Consider the following 17,529-nt stretch of genomic DNA (forward strand, 5'->3'; position numbering starts at 1 on the left):
GCTCAGTGGGTTAAGCCTCTGCCTTCGGCTCAGGTCATGATCTCAGGGTCCTGGGATCGAGCCCCGCATCAGGCTCTCTGCTCAGCAGGGAGCCTGGTTCTCCCTCTCTGCCTGCCTCTCTGCCTACTTGTGATCTCTCTCTCTGTCAAATAAATAAACAAATTCTTTAAGAAAAATAAAAATAAAACAGAAAACCAGTTTCTAGCCATATTTACAAAGGATTTGTGACTATTACAAAAATATCACTACCCACACTCCTAAAACAAAAGGCTGCTCATTTGATGAATTACTCCATTTTAAGATTCTAAGGAAGACTACATGATATTCTCTAAAACATGCTTCGCTGCGACAAGATCTACATTGTATTCCAAAGAAAGACCTATTCTGACAGCAATTCACTAAAACCCAAGGGAACTGACAGATGTATTTTAACGTGGGCAATGAACATAAACTGTGATATTTTGGACATCCTTTTCCCACACACTCTCTAAATGAGAAAATTTGAAAGTAGTGAATGAGTATTTATTTTGTTCTAAACTTTCCCACTATAATAAGAGACAGAGGCATTCAAGTCAAGCCTGAGGAATCACACTAAATTTTAACCTACATTTATACGCTTTAGCTGGGTAGAAGGCCGAAGTCAAAATGCCAAAGGTCCCTTCTTTAATTACAGGCTTAGCACATGTCATTTTTATCTGACTGCTTCTGTTTTTATCTGTTTTATGTGGCTGTTTCTGTCTCTGGGAGCCCAGGACCAATATCTGAACCACTGCCTCAGAGGGTGTCCAGCCACTTGGAGCCAGAGTTGGTAAACTAAACTTTGCTGAAGATTCTTACCACCATGTTCTAAGGGTTTGAAAAAGACAGACATTCTCTAGCTCACCAAATTCTACCTCTCCCAGACACTGTCCTTCAGTGATGACATGGAGAATGCTGGCAATTCCCAATGAAGTCCTGCCTGGTTGTTTACCACCCTGGAATATGACTGGTTTACTTCCCAGTAACTTCAAGTTCAACCCCACAATCACTAAGTATGGAAGCACACCGGTTGTGTGGGAACTCAGAGTCTAACTGCCATTTGTAATTCAGAGAGTGAGGAAAAAACCTTTACTCGAAATGTGTGTGTGTGTGTATATATTTTGAAGATCTTATTTATTTATTTATTTGAGAGAAAGAGAATGTGCATGAGGTTGTGGAGGAAGGCCAGAGGGGGAGGAACAGGTAAAGAATCCCAAGCAGACTTCCTGCTGACCACAGAGCCCCAGGCGGGGCTCCATCTCAGGACCGCGAGATCATCATCTGACCCGAAACCAAGAGCTGATCGCTTAACACATGCAACCTTCAAAATGTATATTAAATTTAACTTCAAACACAATTCTACCTGAAGTTAACCATCCTTACCATATAATGAAATCAGAACTCTTAATCAGTCCTTTAATCTCCTCAATTACACATTAGTCATAATTACAGCCAGAGAAGGCATCTATTGAAAAGAAGAAAGTTTTGGGGCACCTGGGTGGCTCAGGTGGCTAAGCAACTGACTCCAGATTTTGGCTCAGGTTATGATCTCAGGGGCATGAGATTGAGCCTGTTCAGGGCTCCATGCTTGGCAGGGAATATTGCTCTCCATTAAAAAAAAAAAGTGGACATAATTAGCATTCAAATGATAGGCACGTGCTTTTAAAAAGTCTCCATAAGCAACTAACTTTGCCCTTTACAGTTTTTTTTTGTATCTCTAATTGGACATTTTAAACTCTACATGATATTCAACATGGAACTATTTTTACCCCTGCTTTAAAAAAGGGTCATCCAATTAGAGGCAAGTTTGCTAAGTAATTAACAGCTAGGCTTTGCTAGTTCTGCTATAAATGACACAAACATTAACTACATCCTCCAGTGGTATGGCAAATGGCCAATGAACAGGGATCACTAGGTGTGAGCAGGGAGTTATCCACACCCCAATGGGTTTCCAGATACCACCTTAACCAGAGGGGTTCACACCATAAGAGCAACATACTTAAAGAGTAGAGAGGCGGCCTGAGAATGAGGTAAAAACACTGGCCCAAGAGTGTGGATCTAACTGGATCCACTGGATCTAATTCAAGTGCTTGTAAAAACAAAAGTGTTACGTAGGTACCACGGACAATGTACTTTTCTGAGCAGAGATCTCATGCCCAGTACAGTACAAAAGTGATGTATGGTAAGGTCACACACATGCTGAGTAGGGGACTGGACTTTATTACACAATAACATTTGCAACCTGTCAAGTTGTGCCAGTGGGTTATCAAATTAGTCAATAGGGAGAAAGCTTCTCTTTTTAAAAGTACTGCAGCCTGGACATGAAATGTCTAAAACAGTATCACCACTTTGCAGCCTCTTAATGAATTAATGATTTAGACTGAAAGTATGGCCTGCTGCCTATTTTTTGCATGACCTGTGAGCTAAAAGAATTTTTAACATTTCCACACATTAAGGAATTCTTCATTTCTCCATTTTTGTCAGCAAAAAATACGCAGAGTGCCTAATGTTCTATGCACTGTTCTAAATGTTTTACACATGGTAATTGTTTAACGATGATAATCACAGGAGATGAGTACTATTACCTTCATTTTACACATGAGGCAGAGAGAAGTCAGGCAATTACCAACAGGTAAGAAGCTGGGATATGAGCACAGTTTAGATCCAGAATCCATGCTCTTACTCTCCATGTGTGCCATTTCCCATTTGTAATGTTTAATTGGTACAGATCAATGAAAACATACGGCTCTTTTCATTTCAGTAAGGTGAAAGGTATACTAATGTCAATGGGCCAGGCACCCCAGGTAGAAAAACCATTATTCTTTAAGTCAGTTACTGGATCCAAGCTCTAGTTCCTATGTCAGCCTTGTACTCTGAATACATATTTTAAATTTCTAAACCTCCAGTTTTTAGTGTGAAAATAAGAATGTTCTTATTTCTCTACCTCATTCATTTACTTACTGGGCACCTAATGTCAGGCACTGTTGCTGGATCTTGGAATACAAAGGTGAATGGAGAAAAATCATTTCCCTGAACGAAATCAGAGTCTAAAGTGGAGATACAGGAAAACAGCCCCTTACGTGCTGTGTGACAGGTTTTATAGTATAGGGGTTACCGTACATCAAGAATAATAAATGTAGTGAAGAGAAAGAAATGTGTAACATTTCTCTGGGTAAGGAAGAGGGAAATGTATTATCAGGGATAACATCACAGAAAAGATGATTTTTGAAATGAATCTTGAAAGATTAGGAATGCCTCCAAGGACACAAAATATTGGGGAAACAGGGTATGTAAAAACATGAAGAAACAAAAGAAAAAGATAAGTCCTAAATTCAAACGGTTCTGAAAGTGCAGAACACACATCTGCAGGGAAGTTGGGGTTAGGGGTGGATGAATCCTAAGTGGAGCTAGAAAGGTAAGGTTGGGGAACAAGACTAAATATTTAATCAATTCCAAAGCACCACAAAACTAGGCAATGGTTCTTAACATATTCTTTACTAAGCACCCAAGTCATGACTGACAGTCTGACGTCTCCTCAGTTGATGCAATGCCACAATGTACAGCTCTAGACAATGTGGAAGCCTTTCAAACACATCAGAAGCAATGAAAAGATTATTCTTGAGCTCTGTTGCAGAATCACCTGAGATGGAATTATACCTTTCCATGCAAAATGTCAAATTTTAAACACTCTAGTTCTCAATTAGATGTTCTGCATCTGGAGAAGCCAGCCTGTGTTTATGACAGAAATAGAGAAATCTGAGACCTAAAGTGTTCTTTAAGGAAGACCTTTCAACCATTCCCATTTGAAGACATAAGGGTCCAAAGCAGGGAGTCTGGATTACCCAGACAACCACTTCAATTTCCCGTATCTCTCTGCTTTTGGTAAGTGATGCAGGAAATGAACAGCAAAATAATTTAATTCAGGTGTCCTCAAAACATATTTATTTTCCATACTGTAATTGACTCTCCATTTTACTCTTAGGGAATTTCAGTGAAAATTAAGAATAGGCATTGTCTGGGAAATGATAGCAGTATAATAAGTCTATGTAAGTTTCAGCGGGGAACAAGTGCAAAAAGGATAATTGTTGCCCATTTAGGCAAACATTCATTTTTAAAAAATTAATGTTTTGGGATGCCTGGGTGGCTCAGTCAGTTAAGCATCTGACTTTGGCTCAGGTCATGATCCCAGAGTCCTGGGATGGAGCCCCACATTGGGTTCCCTACTCAGCGGGGAGCCTGATTCTTCCTCTCCTGCTCCCCTCCTTGTGCTCTCTCTGTCTGTCAAATAAATAAATAAAATCTTTAAAAAAAATTAAATGTTTTAAGATCATTGTAGATTCACATGCAGTTCTAAGAAATAATATCTTATGTACACTTTACCCAATTTCTTCAAATGGTAACACCTTACAAAAATGTAGCACACTAAGATCACAACCATGATACGGATATTAGTACAGTGAAGATACAGAACATTCTATCACCACAAGGATCCCGCATGTTGCCCTTTCATACCCATACCCTACTTGTGTCCAACCTCTGTTCCCATCCGCATCTCCTCTTAACCCCTGGCCACCACTAATGTTTTCCATCCCTATAATTTTGTCATTTAGAAAATGTTATATACATTGAACCACCCAGTATGTGCCTCTATTGTGACTGGCTTTTTTATTTCATTCAGTTTAATGCCGTCAAGGATCTCATGATCCACCCAAACCTGCACAAAAATCAATAGCCTATTCCTTTTTATTGCTGAAGAGTATTTCATGAGACAGAGGAACTAAACTTCATTTAAACATTTACCTGCCGAAGGACATCTGAGCTGTTTCTAGTATTTGGGCACTAAGAATAGAGTTGTTTCCTGTATGTTAAACCAATCTTGCGTACCTGGGATAAATCCCATTTGGTCATGATGTGTAATTCTTTATTTATTTTAAGATTTTATTTATTTATTTGACAGAGGGGGACACAGTGAGAGAGGGAACACAAGCAGGGGGAGTGGAAGAGGGAGAAGCAGGCCCCCCGCTGAGCAGGGAGCCCAATGCGGGTCTCAACTCCAGGACCCCGGGATCACAACCTGAGTCGAAGGCAGACGCCTAACGACTGAGCCACACAAGCACCCTGGTCATGATGTGTAATTTTTTTTATACTTTTTTGGATTGAATTTGCTAATATTTTGTTGAGAATTTTTACATCTGTTCATAAAAGATACTGGTCTGAAGTTTCCTTTCCTTGTAATATCTTTGTTTGACTTTGGTGTTAGGATAATGCTAGCTTCACAGAAAGTGTTGGGAGGAATTCCTTCTAGTTTTATCCTCTGAAAGACTGTAGAAAAATGGTATAAATCTTCCTAAACTATTTGGTAGAATTTGCCAGCAAGCCCATAGGGGCCTGGAGTTGTTTTGGAAGATTATTATTTATTAAGTTGTTGTTTTTTTTATTTGACAGACAGAGATCACAAGTAGACAGAGAGGCAGGCAGAGAGAGAGGAAGGGAAGCAGGCTCCCCACTGAGCAGAGAGCCCAATATGGGGTTCGATCCCAGGACTCTGGGATCATGACCTGAGCCAAAGTCAGAGGCTTTAACCCACTGAGCCACCCAGGCGCCCTAGAAGTTTATTATTTATTGATTCAATTTCTTTCAATAGATAGAGGCCTATTCACATCACCTATTTTTTTCTTGTGTGATTTTCAGCAGATTGTGTCTTTCAAGGAATTGATCCACTTCTAGTAAAATATCAAATGTGTGGGCATTGAGTTGTTCATCCTATTCCTTTATTATCCTTTTACTTTCCACGGGATCTGTAGTGATAACTCTTCTTTCATTTCTGCTATTAGTAATTTGTGTTGTTTTTTTTTCTTAGCCTGGATATAGCCTTATCACTTTGTTGAACTTATCCAAGAACCAGCTTTTGGTTTTATTGATTTTCTCTACTCATTTCCCATTTTCAATTTCACTGATTTCTGCTCTAATTATTTTTCTTTTTAAAGCTTTGTTTATTTATTTTAGAGAGAGAGAATGAGAATGAGCAGGGGGAAGAGGAGAGGGAGAGAGAGAATCCACAAGTGGACTCCCTGCTGAGCTTGGAGCCCAATGAAGGGCTCCATCCCACCACCCTGAGATCATGACCCTGGGCTGAAACCAAGAGTTGGGTATTTCCTATAAAGGCAAAATGTATTTTTTTCCTCTAGCTACTTTCAAGGTTTTTTTTTATGTCTTTAGTTTTCAGAAGTTTAATCATGATGTGTCTTGGCCGAAATTTCTTTGGGTTTATCCTGTTTGTGGTTTATGCAGCTTCTTGAGTTGGTACATTTAGGTTTTGAGCCAATTTGGGGAATTTTTCAGCCATTATTTCCTCTGGTATTTTTCTACCCTTATCCTCTTTCCTTCTCCTTTCAGGATTCAAATGACACAAATATTTGCTCTTCTGTTATAGTTCCACAAGTCCCCAAGGCTTTGTTCCCTACCCTCCTCCCCCAACCCTCCCCACCAGTCTATTTTCTCTCTGTTGTTCACACTGGGCAATTTCTAGTATTTTTATCTTCCAGTTCACTGATTTTTTCCTCAGTCCCTTTCAATTGAACCCATCCACTGTTGAGCCCTCCATTGTTGAGCCCTCCACTGAACTTTTTATTTTCATTATATTTTTCAGCAGTAGAATGTCCATTTGATGCTTCTTTATATCTTACCTTCTTTTTCTTTGCCGAGGCTTTCTACCTCTTCATTTTGTTTAAAACATCTTCACAATTGTTTAAGAAAACATTTTTGGCTGCTTTAAAATCTTTGTCAGATAGTTTTAACATCTCTGTCATCTTGGTGCTGAGATCTATTTATTGTCTTTTTCCTTTCACTATAAGATTTTCCTGGTTCTTGACATGAAAAATAATTTCCTAACAAAACATGAATATTTTTATTGTGTTACGAAACTAGCTTTCTCTGAAATCTCTCTAGCAAGGGAGCTCCCTCATTACTGCCAGACAGAAGTAGAAATATGGGTTCCTCATCTGGCCTCTGATGACACATAAGACAGGGACTCTTCATTAATGATGGGCAAGGGTAAGAGTTTTAGCTCCCTACATTGTCTGCATTGACACTGATAATGGAGGCAGGACGGGGGGAGAGGGGGGTGGTAATTACCAGGTGGTGAGGATGAAAGTCCTGATTCCCTAGTTGGCCTCTTGCTGACCCCACCAAGACAGGGGTGCTGGGAGTGTCAGGTTCCAGCCTGGTGATGATGCAAGTCTAGGCTCCCCATTTGGACTTTGCTGACATGAGTAGGGATGTGACCACAGTTTTTCATGGGTGTTTGGTTGGAGTAGAGCATGTACTATCTAAATGTTTTGTCTTGTTAGATTTTCTCTCTCCTGGTCCTTGGCTAGAGAGAGCAGTCCTTTGTTGTGGCTTTTTGGTCTGCATCTGTTGGCATTTCCAGACTGCCAGATTCTTCAGCTCTAAGATTAGAATATATAAGGTAAAAAGAAAACCCAGAGAACTGACCATGCTGCTGGGACCTGATGAAAAACAGAGACTAACAGATTTATCAGTCTGTCAAACATGTAAACCTTACTTAGATCCCAATTCAGAAAAACTATAAAATAAAACAGATGCTTGAGATAAATGGAAAGTTGAATACTAACTGGGTAGTTGGTATCAAGGAACTGTTAGTAATCTTTTTCAGGTGTGATAATGATACAGTTACATTTAGAAAAAATTTTTAAGGAGCCTTTATTTTTTAAGGGTATATTTTAAAATCTTTATGATACATAGAAAATAAAGGAGGCTTTATTTTTTAAGGGTATATTTTAAAATCTTTATGATATGACATAGAAAAGAGAGGAATGAAAAAAGAGAGGAATCAAAGATTTACCATCAATCAATAATTTTTGAAGCTGAGTGGTAGCACATGGGCATATATTAATCTATTTTTTATGTATGTCTGAAATTCTCCAAAATAAAACATCTTAAAGTACAGATTTCATGACATTTTCCCCCCAAGAAGTATGGAATTAGGATGAATAATCTGCAGTTAGTATGAACCCCCTGCTGTCAATGGTCTGCTGCCAATGTTCTGAGAGTACTGCTATAATAGATTCATGAATCTCCCCTACAACATTCCAAACAAACCAGCCTCTGGTTGAACACTGCCATGAATGATACATCTCTACCTCCTGGGAGAGCTCAACAAACATTTGACTGATCCTCATATCTTAAGTAAATAACAATAAATCTTCAATAACTGGTGACAAATGATTGCTTCCTCCTTTAAATTTCTAGAAGATTTTTTAAAACTCCTCCTATGGTACTTGCACACAAGCAGCTACAATACAAGATAGACAAAGTGTAATCCCTCACTGTATTACAGTGACATGCTTCAGAGCCCACAGCATAGTATACACAGTGAATGCACACTGAATTGGAACTGTGTCCTCAAATTTGTAAAAACTATTTTAGTACCGGGGCACCTGGGTGGCTCAGTGGGTTAAGCCTCTGCCTTCAGCTCGGGTTGTGATCCCAGGGTCCTGGGATTGAGCCCCGCATCGGGCTCTCTGCTCAGCGGGGAGCCTGCTTCCCTCCCCTCTCTCTGCCTGCCTCTCTGCCTACTTGTGATCTCTGTCTGATAAATAAATAAACAAAATCTTAAAAAAAAAAAAAAAAACAAGGGGTGCCTGGGTGGCTCAGTGGGTTAAAGCCTCTGCCTTCGGCTCAGGTCATGATCCCAGGGTCCTGGGATCGAGCCCCGCATCGGGCTCTCTGCTCCGTGGAGAGCCTGCTTTCTCCTCTCTCTCTGCCTGCCTCCCTGCCTACTTGTGATCTCTGTCTGTCAAATAAATAAATAAAATCTTTAAAAAACAAACAAACAAACAAACCACAAAAACCATTTTAGTACCTGCAAACATAACCAAGAGTTCAAAATTAAAATAGCAGACATTTGTGTATTGCACACAAGTACCTACACACTAAATTTAAGTAAAGAGTTTAATCTTAACCAGTATGTTTTCTAGGAGGCCAAGAAAAAAAAGACTAAGAAGAAGTAGAGGAAGCCAGGGAAGCCATCTTCAGGACAGAAGAATTTAAGCTGGGCCTTGAGCACAAGATTTGGAACCCTCTACCCCACAAAAAAGGAAAAACCAAGTTCAGAAAGAAGTATTGTGGTACATCTGGCAATAAAATGATGTAAAGAAAGACTAGTGGGGAATAAGACTGGATAGGATGGTTGGCATCCTAAGGTAAGAGAAATCCTTCATTCAAATCCTGCCAAAGAACTGGAGAGAGCTTTGATCGACTGAACAGGGAAGTGAATGGAGGAGACAAAGGCCTCTGGAGGGCATGACAATGTGAATGCCGGTGCTGTCACATATGTGCAACCTGGTGAGTTTTTCACCTCTTGAACTTAGTACCCTCGTCTGTAAAATGGGCATTAAACATTCTACTTTGTGGTGTGGCTGTGAAGGTAAGATTTGTTACATAGATGTTCAACACCTTTAAAGTACCTTTTGTCAAAGTAGGTAATTAATTAAATGTGGTTATCACTAAGAGAGCTTTCAGATGAATGGCTTGGCAGTGAAATGAAATCATCTAAGTAGGAATGACTAAATATCATTTGAAGTTCTTCCCAATGTTCTGTGGGTGCTGGGTCTCTGCCACTACACTGTAGAGTTAAGTTAAACCAAACGAGAACGTTATCTTGTCTTACTCAAAGTTTGGTGACTTTATTCAAATGATGTCACAGGCACTAAGCCAAACCAGCTCTGAACTTTTCAGTTCACTAACAAATGAAGGAATAAAAGGAGAAATAAAGTTCATTTAAATCTAGTTTGTTTTTCTTTGGACATTTAAAGAATTTTGATTAAGATATTCCTTTAACTTTCAGAGATTACAATTTGGCTGGAAAGACTGGATACATATATACTAACAACTATAACACAAAACAGAAGTTGGTAACTACCAAAAAAGAAGCAAAAATGCTTTGGGACAGCAGATACAAGCTCTGAATCTCTAACTCCCTAACCATACAACAAGGGCTCAATAAATGTTCCAGAAACTCATCATTTCATGGGAGAAGTGGCAATTCTGCCCCAAGTGCCAAGAAGACACAGGAAAAGATGATTTTCTGGCCCAAAAGAACAGCATGAGCAAAAACACAGAGATGCCATTTTCAGAAAATGGCGAGTAGGTGAGAGTTAAGTGAAGACTAAGTCAACAATGTGTGACAAAGCTATCAAGACAGGCTGGGGCCAGACCAAAAAGCCTTAAACTTCAGGCTCTAGAGTTTGGACTTCATGTGACAGGCAATAAGAAGTCTTCTTAATATTTCGAAAGGTGGAGTAATATGACCAAAGTGTTGCTTTAGGAAAATCAGGAGCCAATATGAATGATAGAATAGTTAAACTTTAAAATACTCTAGAGATGGGACCATGTCTTATCTGCCTTTTTGGTCTCTACAGTTGCACCTGCACTGTGCCTTGCATATTAAAAAAAATCTGTGAAATTTTCTGCATTTAGAAGGAGGAACAACAAGCTATGGCAGAAGCAGCAATTGCCCACCCTCTCTTCCAGACTGTATTAGGAAAGCAGATTCCATATGGGATAGCAATGTGCCCAGCTTTAAAATAAAAAACAAACACACAAAAACAAAACCAACAACTACAACATTTGCCAATGAGAAATAATTTACAATCTGTTTAAGCAGTTGGTGTATCTGTCACTTAACTGACGCATGAGTAAAGAAGTCTGTAATAGGAAAGAATCTCTCGGACTGTAGTATGTGGGGGCAATGCACATGGGTGGGCGAGAAGACCCAAGTCTCTGGGAATGAAGAAATACAATCACCATCACATATGCCTATGAATCCCATGTCTCCAACAATGTATTTCACAAAAGGAATCCACTTGAAAGAGAGTGACACTCAGGACCTTTGCAATAGAACAATTCTAAGGCAACATTTAATAATTCATTCAGACATTTCCAGAACGACTATGTTAATGGGGTTCAGAAATATCAAAGTCTCAGCTTTCAAGGCATTTACAATATAGATGGGAAGATAAAATATATATGTAACAAACTACAACAATGCAATTTGAATGAAGAGGACTCCACACTACCTTCAAAATCTGGGCTGTAGTATTAACCCTACTATTAACTCACTTTGTGGCCTTGAATAGAGGTAAATAAAATTACCTCTCTATGCAACTCCTGACCTATAAAATAAAGGAACAGTTTAGTGGACTACTGCAATAGACCCGGAAGTATTGAATACATTAGTTTAGTGGAGTCTAACTTTTGCACATATGAAGCCATTTTTTTAATGTTAGGCAAATTTCTTAATCTTCATGTTACTATAATTGTCTTTTTAGTATATGCTAACGGAGAACATAGACTACAAAAATGCTACCACAAATCCTATAACACCTTTAAAAGAATCTGTACTTAATCAACATTTAAATGACAAACAGGAATGCATACAGAATTATGTGTTCCACCTCAAATGTTTCATATGCATATGTATTTTATTTTGCATTCTCTCAAGTCCTTCCCAGCCTTAATACTGTTATCTTACATTCACTTAAAAGATAATGAGGGCAAGAGTGAAAAAGAAGTAAGAGAGGATTGAGAAAAAGAAGTATGGATTCAAAGAAAATTCTACAGTAGGAACTCAGCAACAAGTATAGAGAGTGAAAGATTTCTTGGTAGAAATCCCAAGTGACTGTATCAGTGCCATTAACAGTGAAGTCAGAAGTTGTAAGCTTGGAAAAAAACCATGATAGGAAAAATCAACATTAACATCTATAGTTACCATTAACTGAGCATCTACTATGTTCCTGACATGATGTCAGATTCTTTAAAAAAATTGTACATGCACATGGTTAAAAAATCAATACAAAAAGGTATATAGTCAAAAAATTTCCCTCTCATTCTAGATTCCTAAATTCCTTAGATTCCTAGAAAACCTCTCTAGTGGCAATAATTATTAATAGTTTCATTTGTATCTTTCAGAAATGTTTATACTGGCCTTCATATTTAATTCTCACAACTCTCTGAGATAGATGGTATTACTTTATAAATTACGAAAATAAGCCTTAAAGAGGTTAACTGGGTAAGGCCATAGAGCCATGAAGGGACAGAACTGGGAATATAACATGGGCCCAAACACCCATGCACACACCTGCTCAGGGATCTCCTACAGAATCACTGGCACAGATGTTCAACCGACTTGAAGTAACAAAAAACTGAAACCAAAATGTCCATCAAGGGCTGGTGATATAAGTCATACCACGTGTATACCGGAACTACTATACAGCCATTAAATCTAAAGTTAAAAACTTATGGTAGATCTAGATATGCTACACAGGAAAAACTTTAATGGTAAAAAAAAAAAGGTAAATATAGAGAAAATGCTTCCTCCTCTCCCCCAGTGAACTCCAGAGTGGAAATGTCTGACAAGATCAAATAAAAGAGAAGAGATGATGTCGATATGAGGGGAGATAAAACCGCTGTGGGGCAGAATTCACAGTGTGTGGCAGCAGGTAGAACAGCCCTTGCTTCTCAAGTATCTTAAAATTGAAGTTTTTGGAAGACAACATGGCAGCAGTCCAGCATGTAATGTAGATGACATTCCTGTGGGTGGGAACCCACAGCTTAAAGCATAATTAGAAGAAATGTAAAATCGACAAATGGCCTGAGATGTTTTGTCTTCTATTTAAGTGCAACCCTAAGAACATGACCTACACTGGGGTTTATTTAAATGATTATCTGAAGAACAAACACAACACTATTAAAAATAGAGACTCTCAGAGCAATCTCCCATTATAGATCTGCTTTAGCCACTGCTTTCTGACCCAACGGAGGGGCAGAAAGGCCCTCTCTAGGAAGAAAGGAAAGCTCAAGTGCTGTACCCACATTTGCCAAGAGAAAGAGCTGTCCAGAAGATGGTTCAGGGGTCACCACAGAGGAAAGGGATGGGAATGATAATATGTGGAATCCAAAAACAAAAAATGAACAAACAAAACAGAAACAGACTCATAAATACAGAAAACAAACTGGTGGTTGGGTGGCGGGGAGGGGTTAGGGTGGAGGACCGGGAACAAGGGCGAACCAGGTGAAGGGGATTTAGAGGTAAAAACTTCCCGTTCTAAAGTAAGTCAAGGGGATGAAAAGCTCGGAATATAATCAATAATACTGTAATAACATTGAATGGTGACAGATGATACTTGCATTTACTATCATGGTAAGTACTTTGCAATGTATGGAACTGTCTAAGCACTATGTTCTGTATCTGAAACTAATATAATACTGTATATCAATGATAAAACTTTTTTTAAAAAAATTCAAGACAGCAGTCCTAATCGATTGTTTTCTCTAAGCTTGTAGGCCATGGAACAACCAGAACTGAATGTCATCTTTCCACCACTTAATTTTCATTGGTTTTCTTAAAAATGAAGAGCCCAATTTCCTCATCCATACAAAAAGGCATAGAGCACTAAAGGTTTAGGTAGACACTCACTGCTATGACATTTTCCCCTTTCATAACAACACTGGCTACCTTGTCAGGAAAATCCTCAAGGGCAGAAAACTTTTTTTTTTTAAATAGTGATTTTTCAAGTGTTAGTGAGTCCCACTAAAATTCCCCAAACTAGAAAGCACAGAGAATAACAAGCCTTTAATACATATTTTAAGAAAAATCTTTCTATATAGTCTTTTAAAAATATACCAAATATACACTTCCCTCATCATTTAGGATTATGTCATTAACAGCGTTTTTCCAAATGTGGTCTCAAAACCCTGGAGGAGGTAGGGGTGATGCAGGTATATATCTCCCAGACTTTTACAAGAGGTCTGGGAGATCAAAATTCTTTTCATAATACTACTAAGAAGTTCCAAAAAAAAAAATTGCTGTGGCCTTTGGCACTGTAGTGGCACTCTCACTGATAACGCGAAAGCAAAGATGGGTATAAGAGCTGGCTGCTAAGTGGTGCAACTGAATTCTTCACCTCCAGGGACTTGCAGGAAAAGAATGCCAACTTCCCTTTTTAATATCCTTGATGAAAATGGTACAGCCACTTTGGAACAGTCCAGCAGTTGCTTAGAAAGTGAAACATGAAATTACCATACAACTCAGAAATTGCACTCTTGAACATTTATCCCAGAGAAAGAAAAATTTGCATCTACATAAAATCGATCCACAAATGTTCATGGTAGCTTTATTATTAATAGCCCAAACCTGGAAAAGCCTAAATGTCCTTCAGCTGGTGAACAGACTGTTCCATACTCACAGCACGGAGTACTACTCAGCCATGATGAGAAACTATGATATGTATAACTTGGAGGCATGTCCAGGAAATTAAGCTGAATTTTAAAAAAGGCAATCCCAAAAGGTTATATATGTATGAGTCTACTCATATAAATTTTGAAATGACAACATTTTAGAAATGTTGAACAGATGAGTTGTTTCCAGGCTTTAGGGAGGAAGAAAACATGGAGGTGGGTGTGGGTATAACATGGCAACATGAGGGATCCTTGTGATGCTGGAACTCAGTGTTCTATATTTTGACTGTGGTGACAGACACATGCACCAACACTTGTGATAAAATTACACAGAACTAAATACACATACACACAGACTACAACTGGGAAATACGAATGTGACTTACAGACTGTATTACTACCAATATCATGATTGTGATACTACACTACAACTTTGCAAAATATTACTGGGGGAACCTGGGTAAGGATACACTGGATCTCTCTGAATTATTTTTTTTTCCTGAATTATTTCTTATAACTGCATGTGAGTCTATAAAAATTTCAATTAAAGAATGCATACCTATGTTCACAGCAGCATTATTCACAATAGCTAAAACAAAGAAGCAACTCAAGTAACCATCAAAGGATGAAAAGATAAGCAAAACAAATGAATGGTATATACATACAATGGGATATTATTCAGCTCTAAAAAGTAAGGAAATTCTGATATACTACAACATGGATGAACCCTGAACGCATTGAAGTGAATGAAATAAGCCAATCACAGAGAGACAAATGCTATGTGATTGATTCCATTTATATAGTCAAAATCAGAGACAGAAAACAGAGTAAGTTATACCAGGGGCAGGCAGGGACGGAGGAACAGAAAGTTGTTGTTTAATGGGTACGGAGTTTCAGTTTTGCAAGGGAAAAGAACTCCGGAGATAGATGGATGGTGGATTTAACGGTCATCCAACAATATGAATTATGAATGTATTTAATGCAAAAGAGGAAGAAAAAAAAAGAAAAGGATTGCTAACAGCAAATTCAGGATGGGAAGGGGATGAGATCTAGCAGGGACACCAGATCAATACAAGGGTCTTAAAAGGAAATAGTTTATATTCTTTATTTAGATGTCACATTATTCTTTATATCTTGTATCTTAAATTTTGTATCAACTTAATATTTAGTAAAACTTTCAAAAACAAAAAAAAGTCCTTGATGAAGTAGTACAAATTACTGTTATTATATCTTGACCCTTGACCTTCTTGTTACTTGTGATGAAAAGGGAAGTATGCATAAAGCAGTTCAGCTGCATACCAAAGTAAGATGGTTGCCTCTAAGAAAAGCACATGTGTCATTGACTGATGAGTTGAATCAAATGCTTTCTTCATGGTATATCATTTTTACTGGAAATAGTAAGTGATAAACTGTGGGTTTTGGACTTGTATTTGGCAGACATTTCTTGAAACTCAAAAAAGTGAGCCTGTTGCTTTGAGGAAAACAACTGACAGCAGTTTCCTGCCAATATTAAAAATCAAACTTTCAAGTGAAATTCAGAATGTTAGGAAACTTGCTCCCACCGCCTCGAGTTTGACAGGTTCTCAATACTTAACTTCTCTAATAAAATCAGTGGTGATATTAACAAATATTATCAGTGGTATTGTCTAATGAAATGTGTCAGCATTTGGAAGATCTGCCTAACTCTATGAACCAATATTTTCCAAACGACAAGCATATGTTACGATGGGTAAGAAGTCCATTCACACTGCAAGTGAGACCAATGAATTTTAATGTAACAGAGTGTGAAAAATTCACTGGTTAGGCTTCAGAGTCCACAACCAAACTAATCCTTAAGAAACTACCATTTATGTAGTTTGGGAAGCGCAAAGAAGATCCACAATTATCTGCAAAAGCTATTAAAATACTGCTCCCTTTCCAACTGGGTAGGTATTTGCCCAAGACCTGATTTTCTTCACACAGTTCAGTCAGTCAAAACGCCCATCACAACAGACTGAATGCAAAGCATTTAGGAAACTCTAGCTATACTTCTACCGTGCCAGACATTGAAGAGATTTGCAAAATGTAAAAGAACACCACTCGTCGCACTGAATTTTTGTTCAGAAAATACTATTTTCATAAGCACGTGTTATGTCTGTTAACATATCATGGATCTACTGTTTCTTTAATGAATTAAATATTTTGTGTCTCAGTTTTCACTTCTAATACAGTAAATATCCATAGGCATAACCATTACGAGCAAAAAGTGCTTTTACTTTTTAAGATGGGTGCCAAGACCAAAGCGTTTGAGAGCCGCTGGTTTGCATACGTGTTCCAACGGGCAGAAGAGGAATTATTCACTCAACAAACATCTGTTGTGGGGTGCTGCGCTAAGCCCTCGAAGTGCTTAGGCGATTCTGGACACGTCACCAGTAACCAGTGGACCTCTCACAGCGGCCGCCAGCCCGGGTCGGAGAGCGCCAAGGGGGTAGCGCGGGAGCGTGGCTGCGGACCGCCCGGCCTCGGGGACGCGGCCCCGCTCGGCGCCGAGCTCCAGGGCCGCCGACTGGCTCGGGCCGAGGCCGGAACGCGCGGAGAGAGGCCGCCCGCCCACGACCGGCACCCAGGCCCGCGGGAAGGCCGGGGAATTGGTTCGCCGCCGACGTGGCGGGGGCCGAGCGCAGCCCAGTCGCGGCGGCGCGCGGCACTTACCTGTTGGTCATTCCTGCCGCCACGCCCAGCATCTCTCCGCAGTCGGCTGTCCTCCCTCTGCACGTCGGCTGCTGGCCCGGCTGCGACCGCCGTCTCCTCCCTCGCGCCGCGGCCAGCTACGGGCGGGCGGGCCGCGAGCAGGAAGGGGAGGCCAGCAAGGGGCGGAGAGGCCGCCGCCGCCTCCGGCCCTCAGCCGGCAAATCGCTGGGCGCGCCGCGCGGGGGCGCGCGCGGGACAAGGGCGAGGCAAGGTGGGCGCGGGGGAGGAGCTGCCGGCGGGGGAAACCCTGCCTTGGCCCCGCCCCGGCCCCGCCCCTCCTCCGGCATGCCCTCTGCCCCGCCCCTCCCTAGCCTCGCACAGTCTCTGGCGCAGATAGGCAACCCCCCATTCATCGCCCCATCCCCGTCTGGCCCCGCCCCTACCCCGCCCCCGCGTCTCGGCCTCGCCCTGTCCCCCCCACCAGCCCCGCCCAGCCCCCCTAATAAGCCTCGGCCCCGCCCCCTCCTGGTTTCGCCCCCTCCCCCGCCCCCTCTCCCGCACCCCCCCAACTCCGGCACGCTT

The 17,529-nt window shown here is 40.3% G+C and overlaps 1 protein-coding gene across 2 annotated transcripts in view; it reads right to left on the minus strand.

The window, feature by feature from the left end:
• The window catches only part of LIMS1 (LIM zinc finger domain containing 1), a 140,023-nt gene extending 122,857 nt beyond the window's left edge, over positions 1 to 17,166 (minus strand). The window contains exon 1 of one of the 2 annotated variants that reach the window (XM_080812991.1): positions 16,969 to 17,166. In XM_080812991.1, the coding sequence (XP_080669117.1) occupies positions 16,969 to 17,000 (32 nt within the window). In that variant the 5' untranslated portion in view covers positions 17,001 to 17,166. The remainder of the gene's footprint in view (positions 1 to 16,968) is intronic. The other variant, XM_080812992.1, reaches the window with a different exon arrangement.
• Positions 17,167 to 17,529: the final 363 nt, after the last annotated feature.

Source organism: Martes martes (assembly GCF_963455335.1).
Source record: "Martes martes genome assembly, chromosome: 9".
Classification (NCBI taxonomy): domain Eukaryota; kingdom Metazoa; phylum Chordata; class Mammalia; order Carnivora; family Mustelidae; genus Martes; species Martes martes.